The sequence below is a fragment of the Pararge aegeria genome, chromosome 27, assembly GCF_905163445.1.
Source record: "Pararge aegeria chromosome 27, ilParAegt1.1, whole genome shotgun sequence".
NCBI classification, from domain to species: domain Eukaryota; kingdom Metazoa; phylum Arthropoda; class Insecta; order Lepidoptera; family Nymphalidae; genus Pararge; species Pararge aegeria.
The window spans coordinates 5,676,108-5,701,988 of record NC_053206.1 but is presented as its reverse complement, the minus strand read 5'-3'; the positions used below and the strand labels follow the sequence as shown (position 1 = coordinate 5,701,988).

Here is a 25,881-nt window from a genome sequence, read left to right as displayed (position 1 = left end):
TACATATTAAGGTACATATTTTGACGTGAAATTTGTACTTTTTGATGAAAAACGTATCGTCGTCGTAGCTGTAATATTGTAATTTGTCACGAAATACTTAAATAATAATTGTTATTGTTGAAATAAAAGTGGATTTTTAAGTCCGCTGGGCGTTTATACGAAATCAATAATTGTGGTTCGCTCAATAATATAAAAATTAGAACAACATCAAATCATTTAACAATTCATTAAAAAAAAAAAAAATCTTTTTAATCTCATAACATCACAGCTAATATGCTACTTCCCCTTTTATCGCCAGTGAATACTCTGTGCTTGTCTTTTCCTTCTATTGACAGCCACAATTATCTCGATAGGCAAAGAACATTAGCCATACAGCCTAATCAGTCGTAATGGTTTAAGTCAATTCAGAACCTGCGGGTTTAAGCTGTAATATCGTCGCGTATCCTTTGACCTGAGATCTGAATCTGACTGACCGAGAATGTGTTGCTAAACATTCTTCTTATGTCAGAAATAATAGGTAATAATCCAGCTAAATAATTGTGTGTACGTTTTGTCAGTTGGATTTCGGCTATCCTTATATCTACAAAAAATATCGTTTGGTTTTAGTTTGTTATATTTGAGCATACATTAGAACCATAGTTTAAAGACCTAAGATTTCGTACAAACGCCCCCCTCGTCACGTCCTGAGTGATTTTTTTTCGCACTTTTTTCACTTGCATGCATATTGGAGCGGTCGTATTTTAGTCCTATAGGCTCTAATTGAAAAAGCCGCGTTTTTTCATCACCTCGATGGAGGGTCGAGGATAGGTAATTTTTTGTAAGGGTACGCCTATTGAGAGGGCGGGCTTGGAAAATCTCGTAAATATAAATTTTAGTGAAATTATTACATAATAATAATAATAATGATAATTACGAGAAAAATAGCGAAAAGTAGCGCAATTGATTATTACCTAAAACTAAAACCTAGTTGATTATAAATATAATGAAAAAAAAATAGTACCTAATACCTTATAATGTTGCCAGACAATATTGTTTTTATAAATATTTCTTGCACTGTCGTTAGCGTCTGATATTTTTGTAATTTAGGCACGGGTTTTCTCTTAAAACTGTTAATTACAGGCCGGGATGGTGCATAAGATAATATTTTTTTAATAAATTTTATAACTCCGACTCCTTTCCCGACGAAGGTTAGCCTAATTTTATAAATGTAAAGTAAATTTTCAATATATAAACAATTCACTCTAGCTGTTGAAGCTGGCACTGGTGACTCTAGTGATTTTACGAAAGGTTTTAATAGCTAAATCCCTGGAGCAAGGATATTGTGTCATCCCGTAGTAAAACCTTGACATTGGTGACACAGAAACACAGAAATATCTTGAACTAAATTACTATTACTTGAACTAAATTTACTGTAAAACAGTACCTACTATATCCTTTTTCACAAAAATAACACAATCAAATGAAAGCACTTCTTTAAGACCTGTCAAATAGTAAGCTAATGATTTAAAAAGTCACTGGGAGCGTGACAAAAGCTAATTTGATAAAAAAATTATTTTCCCAAATTTATTGAAAAATTACCGAGGTAGGTTTGCCTTTCCGAAATCCAGGGATGAATATCCAGAGCTTCTAAGTGAGGACTGGTCACCAGATGTATCTTTCAGCATTTCTGCGCTAATGCTTTGCAGTTGTGGCCATTTTGCTCTTGGTCAGAACATTACCAGCAGCAGTATCGCCATCACCAAATCAAACCATTACTGGTCCATTATAGGGCACGGGTTCCACAATCAGAAGGGATTACAGCAACAGTATAGTAATAGAAATTTAGCTCTACAACTAGGGTGGATTGTGGTGCTTAATCGGCTACTCACACATCTCTAAACTGAATTGACAGGCGTAAAAGTTGTGACGTCTTATAAACCTGGAAGACCGGTTGCCAATTTTGGTTTTACAAACGAATCTAAACTAAATTGACAGATTTTAATATAGTATCCTTGACAGATTTACTTGTAAAAATGTAGAGCACTAATTTTACAAGAGTCATCTTTAAAACTGATCGGTGTCGAAATATTTTTTTAGACCTGTCAATTTGGTTAAAGATACATGTGTACTTGAGTGTTAGCGCCAGTTTCTCAATTATTGTGTATTGAGTATTTGAAACCCTTTTGGAGTCGGTTTCGACTATAATTTGAAATTAGATTTATATATATTTTTATAGACAGTTGTTTCTCTTGTTATATACCTACAATCGATTTTGTTGGGATTACGCTATGAATTTGACGTTTTTGTTACATGCTACGCCGATTTTGTTAGTGTTAACGTTTATACCTCTAAACCTCCACTAAATTGACAGTTCTGAAAATAGTGCTATTATTTTCCTCCGGCAACATTATGAAAAAACATAACACTACATTTACAGCAGTCAATTTAGTACTAGAATATCCGATCCTAACTGATAACGGATTTATGAGCGTAACGTACAGGCGTGCTTTTTGTTTGAGAACCTGGTTGCACATCGGAACGAGCAACACCGCGTATTATGATCTCTAAATCGGCTAAAATTTTTCTAACATCAATACTGTTTCATTCGCTAAAATCGATGCCAGTACGGAAGAGTCAAATTTTGGGTTCAAAAGTATGTTTTCGCAACAAAGACGTCAAATTTGAAGCTTAGCTAAATACTTCATTTGAATAATGTGTATAATTTATCAATTTGATTTTGGAAATTGTTCGGTTCTTAGAGTTTGTAATTTTATCCTTAGGAAAATATATTTTTATTTGACATGTTTCTATTTTGAAACTTTCGCGCGTGTGGCCAATTTTACAATTACGTTGATTTTAAAATCGGAATATAATAAAAGAGGCTATTTTAGTATCAGCCGATTGTATGCCGATTGATTGCCTATAGTTAAGTTACACCAAGTGGTATCACCAAATCAATAATTCTTAGCTTAACCATAACTCATACCTTAAACTGGAAAAAAATATGACTGTGGAAAACCGATTTTAAAATCGGTTTATAAAATGTGTAATGAAATCGGTCACACGTTTTTGCGGTATATTGTAAACCACGTGTTTATTTATTTTGATGTTTATTATGTTTGTAAATGAAATTGTTTTGTCGGATTTTTTGACGCGCAATTTGTTCCGCTTTTGTGAAATCTTCGCCCCCCCCATTTTTTTCAAATGCAATTAATTTTAGACTATTGTGAGAATATTAAAATGAATTTGAAACTTTCCTCTTGCGTTTTCTCTTGTAGTTTGCTTTGTGGGATAGTGCAATCTGCGAAAACTTTATTATTTACTCGTGTCAGCAATGCTTAAATTCGCATGACCTATTTACGGTGTTGTAGGCGATTTCATTTAATTTATTTTTATTTTATTTCGCAAGTTAGTCTTGCCTAGACGTGCATGACCTTTTTACGATATAATAGTGGGGTTTTTAAAATGGTTCATATAACTAGACTATTTCCCGCAGTCAATGTTATTAGTTCAACTAAAGAACTGATTTTAAATCTTCGAACAGCTGAGAAATTTCGATTATTTACTACATGGAATCTTCCTATATACGAAATAAAAAAAATCAGTATGTGCCAATTACACCGCTAGTAAACCACCGGAACTGTACAATCGGTCCGTATCGGAAATCGGTCATGCTCGTTTAATCTTTGTACATCATATTTTGCAATTCTTGTGTTGTCACACCCTTATATTTTTGTATGTACAATTTTGAGCTATTTTTTTTTCATATCGACCAAAGACAATTTTACCAAAAAGACAACGGGAAAATTTTTGCCAAAAAATATCCCGAATTCCTATATTCCGGTGAAAAGTCGCTTTTTTTTATAAACATTTTTTTTGTAATTAGTTTTAGTTTGTAATAATAATCCCGCTTTTTTTGGATGTATTTTGAAGTTATTCCTATTTATTTATTTTTTACCATTTTGTATTACTTTTTTTATAATATCGATTTATCGCTTAGTGTTTAGTGTTTATTATATTTTTCGTTATGCGGCGTGCAGACTGGTTAAACGATCAGACAATCACCTAGCCCACGCTACACAGGGCTGGCCAAGTCAAATAATAATTGATTATTTAATCCTTTATTATTTATTTTTCTTTATTCTTGAATTCTTTGGTATTTTCTTTTTTGTTTGTTATAATTCCGCTTATAATTTGTAATGACGCTCATTTTATAATCATTAAATGTAACGCAAACCTAAACCTAATAAATATTGTTCAAAAGTTATATGGTATAATTGACAAATATAATTCTCATTGTTTACGTTTCCGCCAATAGGAAATACTAAAATTTGATTTGACTCTGGTTTCGTGTGGCATGTTTTATTTACTAAAGTTAAACGATCTTTAGCTATTCGTTGGACTAGTCTGTTTACAGCATAAGATAAAATGACCAATAATGTTATAAGTAATCGACGAAGTTTACACGATAGAACTTTATCACTTAGAACCTGTAATAAGTCCTACGTCGCTTTAGTTATACCATTATTGGCGTCGACCGTTTATGTAGCAAACTGCTTAAAATATTATATTCTATAACAGTAAAACATATTGTTGATTTCATTAACAAGTACCTCTATAAATAAATTACAGCTAATGCTCTGTGGTAGATATCGTGTTGTGTGCAAATCTCTAAGCTAATTTGACAGGTGTTAAAGTAGTGGTGTACTTTACCACAGAGAATATACACTATTTTCTGTCAATTTAGTTAATTTTAGTGATTGCTTCACAACTTTCCAAGTACAATTTAAGTAAAACCCCAATACAAGTAAGATAGTTAATAAACCTTAAATTCCCATAGTAAAGACACGACTACCAAAATAATGTTTTTAAGCTAAACAGCAAAAACGTACTAATTCGTCGTTGATTTATGCTGCTACATACATGGTGTGAGTTTTTTTTCAAATATTTTCAGTATTTTCTAGTTTTTAAAGTATTTAAAACACACTGCATTCTAGAATATTTAAGCTTTTTTCGCCAGTAAATTGCACATTGGCCGTAAACATAAGTAATATATTTATGTATAAATAAAATAAACATAGTAAAAGATTGTAAAAATTCACCAAAATAAACCTGTTTCTGTCAATAATTATCAAAAAATAGATTTGGATTTTCTGAATTTGGCACTCTTAGTACGACATCTGTAAGGGTGCATTCGTGGGGTCAGTTCTTAAGTTTCGGAACCGAGTGGTGTCGGTTCTATTGAGCTCTCTTCTGATTTGACAGATCTAAAAGTAGTGCCATCTTTTTCACTATATTCTTAGTGGAAAAGGGCAATACTATTTATCGATTTACCAATTTAGTTTAAGAGAGCTACGAATTGACACCAGTGTAACGTTAAAGTAAAATGGATGTATTGGTTAAGAGCCGCAATTGGCTGTGAACGTGTAGACAGTTATGAGCTTTAAAACAATCGTCGTTAGTTCAGTGTGATTGATACTCGATTGCGATTCTGCGGTTACCAGCGTACAAATCTCATACTAAAAGTGCAAAGCTTAACTTGATTGGTATTGAATTGTGTATAATTTGAGGAGAAAATCAAAAAGTGAGGATGCAATACCGTTTTTTTATATATTTATATTAATTATATGGATTTTGTGTCATCACATATTACAAATTGCGATCGTACGTTGGTTTATTTGATTGCTATGTGTAAATACGGGGATGATTTATGCAATTTATGCAGTTACAGCGGTACGTGGAGCAAAAACTTAAACTGTTAGAGACGGAAAATGAAGTCAAAAGCTTGAAACAGCCGGCTTTTACTGAAAAGGCAAACAACGTTGGAAACATTGGAAAGTTGCCATCCAAATACTGCCAAATTAATTGTGTAGTGACCTTAGTGTCTGCCATTCCGTTAGGCACTGCGGCATACATTAAATTCATGGCCGCAGTAGCATATATTTTTTTTTAATTTAGTTTAATTAACTAATTTAACTATTTTGTATTCATTTCTGTGATGTTTTCTCCAAGAACTCTCGGTTTAAATCCTAAATCATCAAAAATGATCTATCTTCGATGGTTTAATTTTAAACTTCACATGCCGCCTGCTAGAATAACAAACAACCTATATAAAATCATCAACATCAACCTGTATAAAACCACCGCGATTTAAGAAATCGGTCGACTAACGTACAATCGGTTAGCCTGTAGCCTGCGATGGCAGTAAATGATTGCAGTAGTTATTGTAGTTTGTTTTTTTTTTCTTAAGAGTGTTTATTTTTTTTTTGTTGTTTGATGTAATAGTATATCTTAGTATTATTGACATTGATAGAGATGGGTTGATGTTTTATAGATGGAGAGTTTACTGGACGCGCATTGATAATAGAGAGGGGCCGCACGTAGTAACCTTTTGACGTTACCGAAATGGCATCGTCAACGTTTTTTTCTATAGTGAAAATACGTTATTTGCAAGACTCATGTCATTATCGTATACTTATTCATTATTGATTACATAAAATGCATAAACATCACTATAATAGTAATTTAGCAGTAGGAGCAATAACTAGTTAAAATATAGTTTATATCCACATTAAATTCCAAAATGTTTTAATTTGAATTCTGCGATGTGTCACTTTGAATTTTGCAACGTTTCGCTTTGAATTCATAGTGTAATGTCTTTACAGTTTAATCAAACACATTCTCATCAAATCTTATGTTAAATATATCTTGAAGTAATTATTTTATTATTCTGTAACTGCAGTAAATAATATTATTTATTTTTATGGGTTTATAATATTTCGCCTAATGTTCGTAAAATATGATTTTAAGATGATTGCACATAATGCGTAACAAGGCAATATTTTTTCGGTAACAGCATGTAACGACGTTTATGGTTTTCATTTTAGCCGAAAAAAGGGTTGCAGCATGACTATAGCTGCATTACCATTAAAATGCAACTAAAGTTGGATACATTTTTAAGTTGACATGCTGTTCTTTATACGAGCTTAAGTTGAAATTACGAATTCCCTCTTACATTTAAATGATTGACATAGTACTGGAAATCATTTTAAACTTAACTCGCTAATAACATATTTTATTGTACTGTCTGACATATTATTTAGTAAACGCTCATTTAATGACAAATCGGATTAAGCAATCTGTGGTAAACACTCGAGAATCTGCAGTGCCATTGTGTTTGGTCACAGACGAAAAATTATCAAAAGTCAAACTTAACTTAGTTAAATAGGATGTATATGGGAGAGCTACCTGGTAAATGGCATTAATCAGCTTTTTAAAATTAATCCTGTTTACATTTAAATCAATTCGTGCGGCTCACACTTCAATGTGCGATCAGCATTATAAGGGCGCCCATCTAGTCGCTGTAGGTATTGTTTAAACTGAAATACTTGGATTTTTATATGAATTTTATTATTATAATATGGTATTTTACTAAATATTAGTCCAATATTAAATCTTTAATATGCTTGTTTTATTTTTTCTCCCAATCATTTAACTTAAATTAAAAAAAACTTGCGTCTATATAAATAATACATATCTTCTATATCATACAGTATCGATCAGTAACTTAAAAGTAAAATATGTTATATCTAAAACATACAATGCTGTACACTACGCTCTAAACTACACCAAATTGACAGATCTAAAAGTTGTGCAGTTTTGACAGTGTTCCCCGTGCTTGCGTGTGTGCCGATGTGTGCGTCAGAACCGCGGGTGGTAGTGAAAGTTTCAACCTGTAGTATATATAGTACGAGACATATTTTAAAGAACACTTTTGAATTATCTAGTTTGCTTTTATCTCAACACAACTTACAACGTAAATCATACGAAGAGGCCAGCAAAATACTCCACTGAAGCCCTCTCCCAACGGTAGGTTTGCCCATAAAAACTGGGCAAGGCGGGTTGATGGTAGAGATGGTGCGAGAAGATGATAGTCGGCGGCAGCTGAGTTCAGATCGGCTGACACCACAAGCCATAAGTACATCTTATAATTTAAAATTAAAGCGCCAAAACTCAGTATACCTAGTAGGTACTAGGTATACTGAGTTTTTGACAAAGTGGCAACAAAAATGGCACCTACTCACTGGTGCTAATTGTTAAGGTAAAGGTAACAATATGGTATGGTGAGGTATGACTAAGGTATGCTAAGTTAAGCAAAGATGTGGTAAGGTAAGTTACCAACAGATAATTAAATTTTTCCTATTAAATTAACGGCCACGGCCAGTAGGTACCTAGGTGTGTGTAGAATTACTATATATTCTGTACTACTTAAGTTTCCCAGTTTAGGAAAGGTCTTTCCTTCCAAGATCGGCAAGAGACCTACGGGCAATTTACTCTGCAAAGAGTAGTACGTACTTTATCACAACTGTAGTAAAACAGGCCTCATGAGCATTGTTGCCTGTTTAACGATATTTTACAGGGAATACTCTGTATGTTTCATTTAAAATTCAGCTAAAAAAGCATTGTTTAAATTTCTTAAAACGCGCCTTCTTTTATATTATTTTACCACTAAAAGCTGTTTTTAGTTTAAGCTGCTAATTCTGTATCACGCTAACTGGATAATAAATGACCACTTCTTGATGTTAATTTTAATTTCTCATTAAGTGAAACTTTTGCTATTGAGAATGAATTTCTTTAAACCTAAGTGTGCTCAGATACTTTACAATATTGTCCCTAAGTTCCCGTTCAACCAGAGAACAGCAAGACGCCGTGAGCGATGGCATCCTTGAGTGGTTGATATTCAATCAAAACGCACGAGAATGAATAAACGCTCTCCGGGCCACGATGTTTTCCGGACATGTATAAATCAATCAATCAATCGATCAATGAAAGAGTGAATAGACGTTTTCCAAGCAATTGTGGTTCAACCTAGGCAACATCATTTGCTTTTTAAATCCATTCAAAATTAGAAACTATCGCTGTCAAATTAATTCGTATAGAGATAGGTACGTACGACGACGTAGATGGAAACTTGTTGTAAAAGTTATTGAATCGGACAGCAGATACCTAAAATATATTTGTCATAATTAACTATTTACCCGAGTACTGATTACTGTCAGGCCGCTGTTAGACCAGGACATATTAGCTCTTATGCTAAATCTCGATAGTCCTACGTTTGATACCTTAGGCTGGGGTTGAAATGGCCACCTTCCTGTTTTTCCTAATCACAATAAATCAACTATTGAAAACAGTGATTGAAAAGGATCGGATGGTAAGAAGTACTATTGTAGTTAATATTGTCAATTTAGTTTAAAATACGTGATTTTCTTTTTATAAATAATCGATCGATTATAAATAATCTTTATTAATCGTTTTTTTCCTAATTTGCCAATTATGTTAAAAAAAAAACACCATAAATAGTATATCAAAACATTTATTAATTAAAAATAAACAACAGATATAATAAATTCTTATATAATCAACACAAATTAAGTTTGAAGAACAATCAAATTATAAAAAGTTTAAATTAAATTTTTTTTCACATAAATCTATAAAACTGACTTATTCAAATAAATAAAAATAAATTAAATTATTCAAAAACTAGAAATTCAGAAAAATATTCAGAAATAACAGCTAGTTTGATGTACAATGTCACATCCCTACAGTATATGTCAGCTCAGCAGACGTAAGAATATGGAGGGTAGAGGTAAGGAGAGTCATCTGTGTATATGAAAAAGTGTCGTCAAAATGTATTAAATTAGGATGGCGCCACATTTGCATCAGTGTAACTCTTAAAAGAAGCGCCAAATATAAATATTGTTAGAGTAGGCTTGAAAAATAAACAAGGAAGTATGGAGATACAAGGAAGTAAGGTTATATTTACCACAATATTTTGTACAACGTAAGTTGTTGAAATTCTCAATAATTAACTACTTTAGTCGATAGTGACATTAAATTTTTTAACTCGGCATACTTCAATTCATCTTCGATTGCTACATTCATACCATACCCTGTGCATCCACCAGCGCCATTGTGGAGGATTTTTGAACTGTTATTTAGCGCATACACTGGACACTTTTTCAACTTTTCTCCCATATAAGATGACTCTCCTTACCTCTACCCTCCATACGTAAGAAGAAGACCGTAGACAGAGAAGTAACTTTTTACTCCTCGGCTTTTTACAGCCTGTTGTCACTTTAACACTTTTTGTTTCGATTGCCAAACAAAAAGTGCTCGTTGTTAGGTGTCAAGTGAAAGCAACTGGCCACAATCAATGTCATCGTCTGTTTGATATCAATAGTGCTAGTTCTTCTTCTAATCGATTTTTACTTTTATAAAATCGATATTTAATCGACTATTTCCATAATCGATTATTTTTTCACATCCCTAATAAACTGTCAATGTCTAAATCAATAAATGCAATTACCAATGTCTGTCTAATGTTTAATGTTTATATTAGTTTATATCAAAAGAAGAAAAAGAATGTTTAATGTTTAAATAAAGCAATAATTGCCGGTTAAAAGTTGCCACCATCTAGTGAGATTTGTGAATACAAAGTGATTTAATTATACAACAAAACAGTCAGACCATTACAACCTGTAAAAACACAGGACTTTATGTAAAAACTGCAACTTTCAGTAACCCAATTGTTTTTTCTTTTCAAGAAAATAACTACAAGCATGGAATTTCTTTGAACGTTTTCTCATCTTGAAGAAAAAATTAAGTTTTGAAATCAAAAACTCAATTTACCCTGTAATTGCAATACCGTAATAAAAGTCAACAAAAACGTTTTTACAAAGAACGATATGGTTGATAAACAGGGCTATAATATACCGCATTATTCGACGCCAACACGCCGCGTAGATGGTAATAAGGTACGCAACATGAAAAGCACAAACAAGGTGAAAAACCCTGCAGCTATAAATGCTATGTCCTCGGAAAGCCACATATTATCTAACCCAGTTTTCTGCCAGAACTGCGAAGTAAACTTCATAGATGTCGATGAATACGAGAAACACACCAAAAACAAATGTATAAGAAAACATATTTGCACATATTGCAATGCATCATTTCAAAGAAACGATCATTTGAAACGTCACATAGTAAGCGTACATTCAAATACTAAATGCAATATATGTCCATTGTGTAACGAAGATTGCAAGAACTACGATTTGTTATTAAAACATGTAAAAGTCCATCCCAATGAATCTGTGTGCCACTGTCATGAATGCGGGCAAGAATTCAAGTCGTTACACGAGCTTGTCGTTCACAAATTGACTCACGTATGGCCAGAGTGTCACGTATGTTCATACTGCAGTAAGGTGTTTAAACGTCGTGATCATATGTTGAGGCATATACAGACATTGCATTTACAACAGCATACTGCATGTCCGATTTGTAGTCAAAAGTTTAAAAGGAAGGATCACACATTAAGGCATATTAGAGAGAAGCATAGAATGGCTATACCTAATGGTGGATTGAAGGAGTTTCAAGAAAAGTTGATGTCTGTATCGCAATGAAAAACATTCGTTATAAATATTTCGTAGAATCCTATATCTTATCGCCATCATCATTAACAACCCAGTAGTGGCTCTCTACAGGACAAGGTTCTTCAAAAATCAAAATCAAAATTATTAATTCACTTATATTACTCCCGGAACTGCCAAGTGTGTATTAGTGGACAACTTATAATCACCAGTAACAACATAAATAACTAAACCTTCGGATCATAAAGGGGAGAAGATAAATATTTTCCATTCCCTGTAGTGAAAATGTCTTCTAGACTTCACAGTTCCTGTAAGATTATTATGACTATACAGGTAACCCCTATAGACCCACCATGCTGATCCAATGCATGTTGGTGGTCTCAAACAATCAGTCACACATCATTCTATAAGATATCTAATCATGTTTTTGTATATTTTATTTTGAAAGCTGTTTTATGTATGATCTCTTGTTAATCTATTAAATTATTTCTAAAGCATTTAGTAATTATGAATGAGTGTATTAATTATAGTGTATTTTTAAAACATCACTTGTAATTAACAACCCATGAATCTAATGTGGCACTGTCTTACAATAATAACTACTAAAAACTAAAAATTATTATCTGACTAACATACTTTTCCATTACTACTTAAACAAAAATGAATTTTCATCTTCTTTCCATAATGAAGTTTACTTTCGTTTATATATATATATATATATATATTTTATTGTTTTTATATGTGATTTCATAACTGGACTTCCCTCAACTAAATAGGTACTGACAGAATACCAGCATTGTGGGTACATTAGTATCCGGAGCATTAAGCTGAGTCAGAACCTTTTTATTGGCACGACACATCATAGACTTAAGCTATTAATAATTAAGTACAAAATTTTTAAGTTACTCTGTATGTAAGTCTGTTTGTGTTGTTCTGGTAAATAAACAAATTCTATTCTATTCTATTCTAATTCAGTAAATAATTTTAGAAGAATTGCCTGAATTTTTCTTTTTTTCATTTTGGATATTTTTAGCATTAGCAGAGCTTTTGGTGACAGATATCTATTGCCATGCAGAATTCCTGTTTTCCAGTATGTAGTAGTTGCTAGTGCGATTAAACATGCTTTTACATGGCTTAACGCCTAAGCCTCGGATTGATTGAGAATTGACACCGAGTGGCATGTTGAAGACTTTTATTTGTTGCGGCAATTATATACAAAAACGTAAGAATGTTTCTGATATGTCACAAGGGTCTTATTAATATAATCTTTATGTCTCAATACTGGGCACAGACTTACTGTCCCCCGAGTAAGCGTAGCTTGTGTTATGGGCACTAAGATAACTGATGAATAATTTACGAATATTCTTCATATATATTTATAATATACATATAAACACCCAGACACTGAAAAACATAAGAATGTTTCTCGTATGTCACAAGGGTCTTAGTAATGAATGAATGAAGACTTACTGTCCTCTGAGTCAGCGTAGCTTGTGTTATGGGCACTAAGATAACTGATGAATAATTTACGAATATTCTTCATATATATTTATAATATACATATAAACACCCAGACACTGAAAAACATAAGAATGTTTCTGGTATGTCACAAGGGTCTTAGTAATGAATGAATGAAGACTTACTGTCCCCTGAGTCAGTAGCTTGTGTTACGGGTGCTAAGAAAACTGATGAATAATTTATGAATATTCTTCATATATATTTATAATATACATATAAACACCCAGACACTGAAAAAGATTTGTGTTATCACACAAACTTTTTTCTGTTGTGGGAATCGAACCCACGGTATTGGACTCGGAACTGTCACTGCGCCAAGCGGCTGTCTGGAAATATGAGATGGAGGTGAGAGCTTTGTCCCAATATGTTGCTCTATAAAAGTTTGCGTAATTTAAGCACTTTTAACGCATCAAAAACAGTCAAATCCTAAAACAGTCCACTGTAGAGTAAAGTCCTCTTCCAACAGCTTTGCCCATAATCAGCAAGCTGGGCAGACGGGTTGATGATCGCAGTAGGTAGTAGTAGCACAGAGCATTCTGCTACCCGCTCTTCGTTATGTCACCTTAATCACCTCGTACGACACCCGCGGGAAGAGGTATGGTGGTGACAACTGTATTTATAGTTAAAATAAACGGTAACGTGCTCTTCAGAACAAGGGGTTAGTATAACGCCAGTTAGATCTTTTGACTGACCTCCCTGACGCAATCTCGTGATCGTTGAGGTCTTACACGTGGAAGGTACCCCACCTATTCGTTTTCTTTTTAGTTTTCCTAATCCTAAGGTTGCCTGGCAGAGATCGCTACTAAGCGATAAGGCCGCCTTTTGTATCCTGCTTCATTCTTCATGTGTTTGTTCTTTTTTTTGTCTCGTTTTTCTGAGTGGTGTACAAATAAAGAGTATAAATAAATAAATAAGGTCCCGGCAGGACAATATTTCTAATTTCTGAATTTTGTCTGCTCTGGCTTGCTGGGAGGTTTCGGTTGAGGCTAGTTATCACACTAACAAACGTGCCGGCAAGAGATTAAGAATTCCGGTATGGTGCCACCACATAATTCAAAACATACAGAACCCTAATTCAGCTATTATTGCATGCAGTGCAGTGTCCAAAAAAGTAAAAACGCCCTGAACACGTCTCACTTCACAATCGCGGAATGTCGCTAGTTTACAAACTTTTTCCTATTTTTTCCATTTTATGTTAAACGAACATTATAGGTAAAACAATTACTGTGAACTGCCAAATGGTATGACTAACCGCCTGCTCGAGAAACACTAATAAAGTGGACTGGTTTTTGAGTCTTCAATATTATTCGTGTATCTCCACGGTGTCTCCATGTTTCTTAATTCTATGGGTGCCACGTTGAACACCGATATATAGGTTTGCTCGTTAGCTTTTGCTATATTATAACTTACCACTGGGTGGGATTGTAGTCAAATTCAAATTCAAATTCATTTATTTCAAGTAGGCCTTCTTTATAAGCACTTTTGAAACGTCAAGTATGCATTTTTGTGTGACTCTACCACCGGTTCGGAAAGCAGATTCTACCGAGAAGAGCCGGCAAGAAACTCAGTAGTTGCTCTTTTCCAACATCAATATTTACAATCATTTTGCAATCTTGCGGGAGATGAGAGCGAGGCTGGCTGCTTCCATTCTACCTTGTCATTGAGGAATTCATCAAATGTATAGTAACCTCGCTGTACTAGATGCGTTTTTACACATTTTTTAAATGTATGCATTGGTAGGTCAAGAATTTCCTTAGGAATCATGTTGTAAAAGCGTATACTCAACCCCACAAAGGAGTTCTGCACCTTTCGCAGACGATATGCAGATATCACTAATTTATGACCGTTTCAGGGACTGGGTAACCTATATTAACCTTCGATCCCGCCTTGGTTACCGTCTGGTACTCCCATTTTGTAAAACGAAGTTCTTCAGTAATTCTTTCACCTTTAAAGCAATTATGCTCTGGAACAATCTGTCTGCTGAAATCCGTGGAAGTAGTTCCCTTCCGATATTCAAGTCGTCGAAGGACTACTACCTCACTTTGAGTGATGGAATTTGAGATTCTTTATATTCTTTCTATTAAATTGGGTGTTAAAATCTACTTATATATATATTATGTATATTTTATATTTATATATTACGTATATTTATTTAAATTATATATGTATTTGTATCTTTACGTTTTGGTATTAATGTATATCTATCAACACTCTTGGCACTATCCCGTTCTCTTGCAGTAAGACCTATCTACAAAGGTTGCCTGTAAGAGATTGCTTGCAGCAATAAGGCCGCCTTTGCATGTCTACATTGTGTACTGTATACTCCTTACTGTTTCTTTTTCTGTAACTCTTTTCTTAAAGAAAACCTAACGCCGGACCAGTTTAACAGTTTTTGACAGAGAACTGCAAATATCATTATAAATATAAACCCATTACCGACCGACCCACTACAGGGCACGGGTCTCCTCCCAGAATGATAAGGGTTTGAGCCGTAGTCCACCACGCTAGCCAAGTGCGGATTGGTGGACTTCACACGCCTTCTAAAACTCTCAGGCATGAAGGTATTCTCACAATGTTTAAATTCACCGTTTACCAAAGCGATATTTTTAATTTCTTTGGTAAAAACGCACGTACCTACGAAAGGAAGGCAGAAGTTCTAACCACTAGGCTATCACCGCTTTTTCAATACTAAAATAACTAACAACTATTGGGCATACCCGGTTCTGTCCTAACTGAACTGGCTTGACCGATAAACTTACGATAAGACACGAAATAGTAATACGGAATTCAATAATTTGTAATAAAATACCAAAATAAGTATATCCGTTTAATCTGTTTATTCTAAATATCAATTAGTATAAATAACATTTGTAACTCCTAAATTAAGACACAATTTTAATCTTACAACAACTGTGTCACAATAACTTTCAAAATAAATGTTATTGTAACGTACCACAAAAACTAATTAAGTTTATATAATCACAACTTATTATTTGCCCGCGCAAATAAAGAATACATTTATAAAAGGAGTTTGATGTAGTTCCATCTCTTTCGCGCAGTATACGTTGAATATTGTGCAAGCGAGATAGCACGAGAGCAGCCACCTTTCATAATTCTATTCTTTAATAGCTCGGACTTTACTAAAACATTACGCCTACTTAGTACAAAATACATTTATGTGCTAAAGGAGGACTTTGTGAGAGTCCGGCTGTGCTTACCTGTATCCACCCCAAAAACTCACCCTAGGGTGTATACTCGGAAACGTATGTTAGTATATCCATCCTACATGGAATTAATGGAATTCTTTCCCGATTATTCACGCCAAGTACAATGAGCTAAAATATATAATACGAGTATTTACGTCTGCAATTTATTATTACTAGCGGACCTGCGCGACTTCGTCCGCGAATGAGTAGACTTAAAAAATAGTCGTATGTCTAATATAAATGAATCCTATCTTGATCAATTTATCGCCCCCCCTTTAACTAAATTTCATGAAAATCGTTGGAGCCGATTCAGAGATTCTAATAATATTTCATTTTTAGATTCTAAAAATGAATCCTAGCTAGATCGATTAATATATTTATTTCATGAAAATTTTTACGTTGGAGACGATTACGAGATTCCATTTATATATATTTACAAGAATTGCTCGTTTAAAGATATAAGATTTTATCAGACATTGCATGGTTATACTTTTAGCGTGTTTTTTCACCATTTTAACCTGAGTGTACTTAGGGTGAAAATTCAGAATTAGAATCATAACAGTCCTTATTTTGCACTCCCAAGTATTTTGGGGTGAAAAATCGGGATTGAACTTCAATAACTCAAGCAACAACACGCTTTCGAATTTACGCCCTAGGGCGGATAAAATGAATCATTAACGCAATGGCAGTGGTCGAAGAAACAGCCCGGTTTTGGTCATTCTCATTTAGGTACTACTTATTTTTCCATGTAGTAAAAGTATCATATTATATACACGTAGCGTAAGGTACTGTTTAAAGAAACACACAGCTAAACTTACTTATAAATACATTGTATTACGCACGAGCTGCCTGTCGCTTCCAAACGCCTTATTAAAGCAATAGTCTGTAAGTAAATCCGGAATATAAAGGCACTTTTACTTTGAGAATTACCAGTGAACGCACACATAAATTATTAGATTATAGAACGAGTGCATAAAACCTTTTTTTGTATCCTATTTGTTATTTCTACCGAGTCAAAGACGAAGCTATATAGAATAACATGAGTTTGGTGAACAAGATGTAGGTACACTCTGCTAAGTAATTAGATTACATGTTAACAAAACTGTTCTACTGTAAGTAAATGGAATGAAACTGTAACGTGTTATTGACAAGAGAACGAGTGCATAAATAAGCTATTTCATCATATATGTTGTTTCAACCGAGTTAAAGGCGAGGATTGTATATATCTAAATATCAGTGGCGTGCACTGAGTTTCCTACCAGGGTATGCAAAAGGCAGGAAAAATGCATAAAATGGCAAAAATCCTCCTCCTATACGAGTTATATATAAATTTTAGGGTAAGCAGTGCTTTTAAGCATGTATGAAGTGCACGCCATTGCTAAATATAGTATTATGAGCATTATGATTTAGCTTTACACACAGCTTATTTATAAATAAAATTCAAATGAAATGGAAACATATAATCGTCACATATTAATGCAATCGTCTAGTCTTCTTCGTCTTATAACATTTACAGTATTTATTTCGCAATGTGTGTACGTTTTGTAAGGATTTAGCCATTTTACTAGCTTTTCGTTTATCTAACTAAAACACTTTACGTCTAAGAGAATAGAAAAAAATTTTTTTTTTTTTTTTTAAATAAGATCGTTTCCTATATTTTAATAATAATGTTATGAGTATAATAGTTGCCTTTTCCCCCAGCTACAGGTCTGGGTATAACGAAACGATATAGTAACCTCCACGATGGTCACATGGAAATAATAATGTGGATTGATTTAAGATAGTTTTATTATACAAAGTAGGAATTAGTGTAAAATAAATATATATATATTTTTTTTTTTTTTGCATGCCATGTAAGGGTGGATTGTTTGCCCTTATATTTTATCTACCAACATTGTAAAACCAATCAGCAAATAAATAAACGAATGGAATAAAATGGTTACTTTTTAAGAGAAAACTTCGTTATTGTGCACAAAAATCATCAAATTCGCAACATTTTTATTATATTTTTACTTCTGTGAAACTTCTTCTTCTTTTTTTATTCTAAAGGGGTTTTATTCCGAAATCATGATCATCATAAACATGGCCATTACCGGGTTGAGGCCGTAGTCCACCACACTGTCCCAGTGCGGATTCGTGGACTCCACACACCTTTGAGAACATTATGTAGAACTCTCAGGCAAGCAGGTTTCCTCAAGATGTTTTCCTTCGTATGCAGGGTATAAGATAAAGAAAATATCCAGTACGAATTATAGATAAGTAAGTAAAGCGTACCAAAGTACCCAAAGTAAGCGTAGCTTGTGTTATGGGTACTAAGATGACTGATAAACACCCAGACACTGAAAAACTTTCATATTCATCACACAAACATTTTCCAGTGGTGGGAATCGAACCCACGGCCTTGGACTCAGATAGCAGGGTCGCTACCCACTGCGCCAATCGGCCGTCTGGTGAACTCTTACTGGTAAAATAAAATAATAAATATACTACGACAATACACACATCGCCATCTAGGCCCAAAGTAAGCGTAGCTTGTGTTATGGGTACTGAGATGACTGATGAATATTTTTATGAATAATATACATAAATACTTATAATACACATATAAACACCCAGACACTGAAAAACTTTCATGTTCAACACACAAACATTTTCCAGTGGTGGGAATCGAACCCACGGCCTTGGACTCAGATAGCAGGGTCGCTGCCCACTGCGCCAATCGGCCGCCTGGTGAACTCTTACTGGTGATTTTCTTCATTTTATATAATCTGCATACCCACTTACAATCAGGTGGGATTAATGCTTGGTGCATTGATAATTAATTACAAAAAAAGTAACTACACTAAAAATTAATTACTTAAAAAAAAAATTCACAAGCTTTGCTTCAAAAAGTAACCACAGGGGAACCACATTGTGTTACATGATTAACTGTAACCTTAAACGTTTATGCAACGCACGCAGCGAAAGCTCTCAAAAGGAAAAAAAACCCCAGTTTTTGAAACATTCTTACTTGGTGCTATGCCCCTATTTGTCTTATTGTTATGATATATAGCCTATAGCTTTCCTCGATAAATGGGCTATCCAACACTGAAAGAATTTCTCGAATCGGACCACAAGTTCCTGAGATCATCGCATTCAAGTAAACACTTCAGCTTTATATATTAGTACACTGTAAGACAATTGACAAAAAAAAATTCTAACATGCATCTAATATGCGAGAATGCAAAGCTAAATTTTCTGCGTAATTTGAGAAAAAAATTATATCATTGATGAAAAAAGATTCTGGTAACGGGTAAATATATGCAAACGGTGTCATGGTACAAAATCTGTTCATCAGTTATTGAACAGTTTTGTTGATTTTGATTGAAAGAACTACGACGAGACGCAGTAATGCCTGGGATGTTATGATGATTTAATTGGACATTGTTAAGCGAAAAGACTCAATGCATTTTTGGATCGGCAAAAATATTTTAATGTTTTTGCTGCTCGAAAATCCTTGCTTACTAGATCAGCTAACGGTTGTCAACCCCCTTTTCCCACAGGTTTTATAGGTGGTGATTAAGGGAATATAATGTGGAATGGGCAGCAGCCATCTCTGTGCTACTACTATCTAATGCGATCACCAAACGTAGCTTTAGATTTAAGTTGGCAAACGAAGTTATCACCATCCCCTTGCAATAATGTAAACAAATATGTATGAACGCTTCGTAGGCCTACATGAACAAAGAAATTTTGAATTTCAATTTGAAATTTTGATTATTGCGTTTCAGAGAGGAATTGGTCCAGCAGGGCTTATACAGGCAGGAGAAAAAAATTATATCCACTGACAGGGGATATAATTCACGTGTCCACCTGCTAAAGCATTGGAACATGGAACAGAAGAAGTTTACCGCTGTTTATTATTAAACAAATATTATTTGGATACTATTTCCAGTTGTGCGCCAATGCTCTGAGAGTTGATATAGCTCTGTGGGAGAAGATATGTTTTTATCCTTACCCTGGGGAGATAATTGTCTCCTACCCATGCTAGCCGTGCTGCAGTGGACTGTTACAGGTTATTAATGATGATATGAATTTTGTATGTCGAGTCCTTTCCGTTAAGCAACATAAAATTGATCTTATTCTAGAATCTAAACTAAAAATTATCCAAATAATCATAACCTCTTGTGTATCCGATTCAAATGCGTCAACAAAGACTCCTTCGCTTTGAACTTTAAAGTACAGTGGCTGCACTCAAATGTAACATTCTTAAATGTATGTTTATTATTTGTGTGTTTCACAAGACGTTCTTTACTCGTGAACTTTTTCTGGCATTTCAAACACGAATTCTCTGCGAGTAGTTGCTTCAGCTTCATGTGGCGACGTAAACAATAACGTGACTTGAATGTGATCGCGCACGACTCACATTTAGACTTGCTATGCTTCAGATGGTGAGTTTGGCAGTGCATATCTAGGTTAGCCTTTTTGTTAAAGATGATCTGACATTCGTTGCACTCGAAAGTAGCTTCCTTCTGCTGGTTCTGGTGATTTGAGGTCATGTGTCGGAAGAAATGACTGTTCTGAGTAAATTTCACACGACAGTACTGACATGTGTAGATCAGGCTTTTTTCTTCCTGTTTCGGCAGTTCCTCCTTCTTTCTATTAGCCGGCCGGGTTATACGGATCCTCGGACCGGTTCTGGTGGGTTTTTTATTCATCACTAAGCCGTTTGTGTCACGGGAACTAATAAAGCATTTTCTTTATACCTAGCTCAACACGTAAGCAAATTATTCGTTTCGAATCGTACTTAAATTGTACATTTGACTGGATACACTTAATACTTCGAGTTAAGTTATGTGAGTAGTTAATTAGTTAATTATACTAATTCCTGTAGTTTACTAACATTTGAATAGTTTTCTTTCAGCTTGAAAGTCGAAATTTATGTATCATCAGCAAATGTCAAAGTCAAAATGAAAAGTTTGACAAATGACGTTCAGAAATGTATGCTTTACTTTCACTGTTTTGAGTGCACAAACCGTTTAAGCTATGCTATGACTTAAAAATTAGTAATTAAATGAAATTGGTGAATTCAAACACCACAAATATACATAAGAGAGCCACGCGACGCACGATGTGTAGAATTAAGCTGCAGAGGACAGATTTAAGAACATATAAGGAAAACGGTTTTCTGTTCCTGTACGAAGAATATATAAAAAACTGTTTACTCGACTAATATTAAAGCATCAAAAACCACTGCACTTTAGAATGGTTTCTCTAACAATCTTAGTAACTTCATACCATTTAGCAGTTAACAGTAATTTTTTCACCTCTAATGTTCTAATCTTCATCGTAAAATAGGAAAATGCATACATTTCGCGGGTGCAAAGTAAGACTATAGGTACTAGGATTCTGTATGCTAAGCTAAGCAAAATAGCCTCGCTAAACTTTAAAATGATGTTGGAAAATAGCAATCTGCTGAGTTTCTTGCCGAATCTTTCTTGTCAGTGGAATCTGCCTTCCGAACCGGTGGTAGAGTAACTACAAACAGACTTGACGTTTCACAAGTGCTTATTAATTAGGCCTACTTGAAATAAATGAATTTTGATTTTTTTGAATTTTGAATGTACTTAAGTAATAATGTTTACTTAAGTCAATTATATACTTAAGTTCATTATATACATAAGTACATTATATACTTAAGTACATTATATACTAAAGCTCATAATATACTTAAATACATTATTTACTTAAGTATATAATATACTTAAGTACATTATATACTTAAGTACATTATATACTAAAGTACATTATATACTTAAATACATTATTTACTTAAGTACATAATATACTTAAGTACATTATATACTAAAGTACATTATATACTTAAATACATTATATATTTAAGTACATTATATACTTATGTATATTATTTACTTAAGTACATTATATACTTAAGTACATTATATACTAAAGTACATTATATACTTAAATACATTATTTACTTAAGTTCATTATATACATAAGTACATTATTTACTTAAGTACATTATATACAAAGGTACATTATATACTTAAATACATTTTATACTTAAGTACATTATATACTTAAGTACATTATATACTAAAGTACATTATATACTTAAAAACATTATATATTTAAGTACATTATATACTTATGTTAAATATTTACTTAAGTATGTAATATACTTAAGTACATTATATACTAAAGTACATTATATACTTAAGTACAATATATACTAAAGTACATTATATACTAAGGTACATTATATACTTAAATACATTTTATACTTAAGTACATTATATACTTAAGTACATTATATACTAAAGTACATTATATACTTAAATACATTATTTACTTAAGTTCATTATATACATAAGTACATTATTTACTTAAGTACATTATATACTAAGGTACATTATATACTTAAATACATTTTATACTTAAGTACATTATATACTTAAGTACATTATATACTAAAGTACATTATATACTTAAATACATTATATATTTAAGTACATTATATACTTATGTTAAATATTTACTTAAGTATGTAATATACTTAAGTACATTATATACTAAAGTACATTATATACTTAAGTACAATATATACTAAAGTACATTATATACTTAAGTTCATTATATACTAAAATACATTATATACTTCAGTACATTATATACTTAAGTGCATTATATACTAAAGTACATAATATACTTAAGTACATTATATACTTAAATCATTATATACTTAAGGACAATATTTACTTAAGTTCATTATTTACTTAAGTTCATTATGAACTTAAATACATTATATACTTAAGTACATTATATACTTAAGTACATTATATACTAAAGTACATTATGTACTTCAGTATATTATATACTAAAGTACGTTATATACTTAAGGACATTATTTACTTAAGTACATTGTATACATAAGTACATTATATACTTAAGTACATTATATACTAAAGCTCATAATATACTTAAATACATTATTTACTTAAGTATATAATATACTTAAGTACATTATATACTTAAGTACATTATATACTAAAGTACATTATATACTTAAATACATTATTTACTTAAGTTCATTATATACATAAGTACATTATTTACTTAAGTACATTATATACTAAGGTACATTATATACTTAAATACATTATATACTTAAGTACATTATATACTTAAGTACATTATATACTAAAGTACATTATATACTTAAATACATTATATATTAAAGTACATTATATACTTATGTATATTATTTACTTAAGTACATTATATACTAAAGTACATTATATACTTAAATACATTATTTACTTAAGTTCATTATATACATAAGTACATTATTTACTTAAGTACATTATATACTAAGGTACATTATATACTTAAATACATTATATACTTAAGTACATTATATACTTAAGTACATTATATACTAAAGTACATTATATACTTAAATACATTATATATTAAAGTACATTATATACTTATGTATATTATTTACTTAAGTACATTATATACTTAAGTACATTATATACTAAAGTACATTATATACTTAAATACATTATTTACTTAAGTTCATTATATACATAAGTACATTATTTACTTAAGTACATTATATACTAAGGTACATTATATACTTAAATACATTTTATACTTAAGTACATTATATACTTAAGTACATTATATACTAAAGTACATTATATACTTAAATACATTATATATTTAAGTACATTATATACTTATGTTAAATATTTACTTAAGTATGTAATATACTTAAGTACATTATATACTAAAGTACATTATATACTTAAGTACAATATATACTAAAGTACATTATATACTAAGGTACATTATATACTTAAATACATTTTATACTTAAGTACATTATATACTTAAGTACATTATATACTAAAGTACATTATATACTTAAATACATTATTTACTTAAGTTCATTATATACATAAGTACATTATTTACTTAAGTACATTATATACTAAGGTACATTATATACTTAAATACATTTTATACTTAAGTACATTATATACTTAAGTACATTATATACTAAAGTACATTATATACTTAAATACATTATATATTTAAGTACATTATATACTTATGTTAAATATTTACTTAAGTATGTAATATACTTAAGTACATTATATACTAAAGTACATTATATACTTAAGTACAATATATACTAAAGTACATTATATACTTAAGTTCATTATATACTAAAATACATTATATACTTCAGTACATTATATACTTAAGTGCATTATATACTAAAGTACATAATATACTTAAGTACATTATATACTTAAATCATTATATACTTAAGGACAATATTTACTTAAGTTCATTATTTACTTAAGTTCATTATGAACTTAAATACATTATATACTTAAGTACATTATATACTTAAGTACATTATATACTTAAGTACCTTATATACTAATGTAAAATATTTACTTATATATATTATAAACTTAAGTACATTATATACCTAAGTAAATTATATACTTAAGTACATTATATACTTAAGTTTATTATGTACTTAAGAACATTATACTTTAGTACATTATATACATAATTACATTATATACTTACGTTCATTATTTACTTTAGTACATTATATACTTAAGTACATTATTTACTTAAGTACATTATAAACTTAAGTACATTATATACTTAAGTACATTATATACTTAAGTTTATTAAATACTTAAGTACATTATATACTAAAGTACATTATATACTAAAGTTCATTATATACATAAGTAAATTATTTACTTAAGTACATTATATACTTAAGTACATTATATACTTAAGTACATTATATACTTAAGTTTATTATATACTTAAGTACATTATATACTTAAGTACATTATATACTTAAATACATTATATCCTTAAGTTCATTATTTACTTAAGTACATTATATACTTAAGTTCATTATTTACTTGAGTTCATTATTTACTTAAGTACATTAGATACGTTAGTACATTATATACTAAAGTACATTATATACTTAAGTACATTATATACTTAAGTTCATTAAATACTTAAGTACATTATATACTTAAGTACATTATATACTTAAATACATTATTTACTTAAGTACATTATATACTTAAGTACATTATATACTTAAGTACATTATATACTCAGGTACATTATACACTTAAATACATTATATACTTAAGTACATTATATACTTAAGTTCATTATATACTTAAGTACATTAAATACTTAAGTTCATTATATACTTAAATACATTATTTACTTAAGTACATTATATACTAAAGTACATTATATACTTAAGTACATTATATACTTAAGTACATTATATACTTAAGTACATTATATACTAAGGTACATTATATACTTAAGTACATTATATACTTATGTTAATTATTTACTTAAGTTTATTGTATACTTAAGTACATTATATACTAAAGTTCATTATATACTTAAGTACATTATTTACTTAAGTACATTATATACTAATGTTGATTATTTACTTAAGTATATTATATACTTAAGTAAATAATCAACATTATATACATCAACATTATAATAATCTACATTATATACTAAAGTACATTATTTACTTAAGTACATTATATACTTAAGTTCATTATATACATAAGTAAATTATTTACTTAAGTACATTATATACTTAAGTACATTATATACTAAAGTACATTAAATTCTTAAATCATTATATACTTAAGTACATTATA

General features: G+C 31.3%; 2 protein-coding genes across 2 annotated transcripts; one reads left to right on the top strand and one right to left on the bottom strand.

Annotated features, from left to right (window-relative positions):
• Window positions 1–10,724: 10,724 nt before the first annotated feature.
• On the top strand, window positions 10,725–11,438 carry LOC120635563 (zinc finger and BTB domain-containing protein 41-like). The gene has a single exon (XM_039906576.1). The coding sequence runs from the start codon at window positions 10,725–10,727 to the stop codon at window positions 11,436–11,438; it is 714 nt and encodes a 237-aa protein (XP_039762510.1).
• An 8,694-nt stretch (window positions 11,439–20,132) lies between these two features.
• LOC120635708 (PR domain zinc finger protein 14-like) lies at window positions 20,133–21,056 on the bottom strand. The gene has a single exon (XM_039906828.1). The coding sequence runs from the start codon at window positions 20,824–20,826 to the stop codon at window positions 20,284–20,286; it is 543 nt and encodes a 180-aa protein (XP_039762762.1). The 5' UTR covers window positions 20,827–21,056; the 3' UTR covers window positions 20,133–20,283.
• Window positions 21,057–25,881: the final 4,825 nt, after the last annotated feature.

Bases quoted from the DNA above. Each gene is read 5' to 3' on its own strand.
- LOC120635708 (XM_039906828.1), bottom strand. From the start codon at position 20,826: ATGAATAAAAAACCCACCAGAACCGGTCCGAGGATCCGTATAACCCGG.
- LOC120635563 (XM_039906576.1), top strand. From the start codon at position 10,725: ATGGTTGATAAACAGGGCTATAATATACCGCATTATTCGACGCCAACA.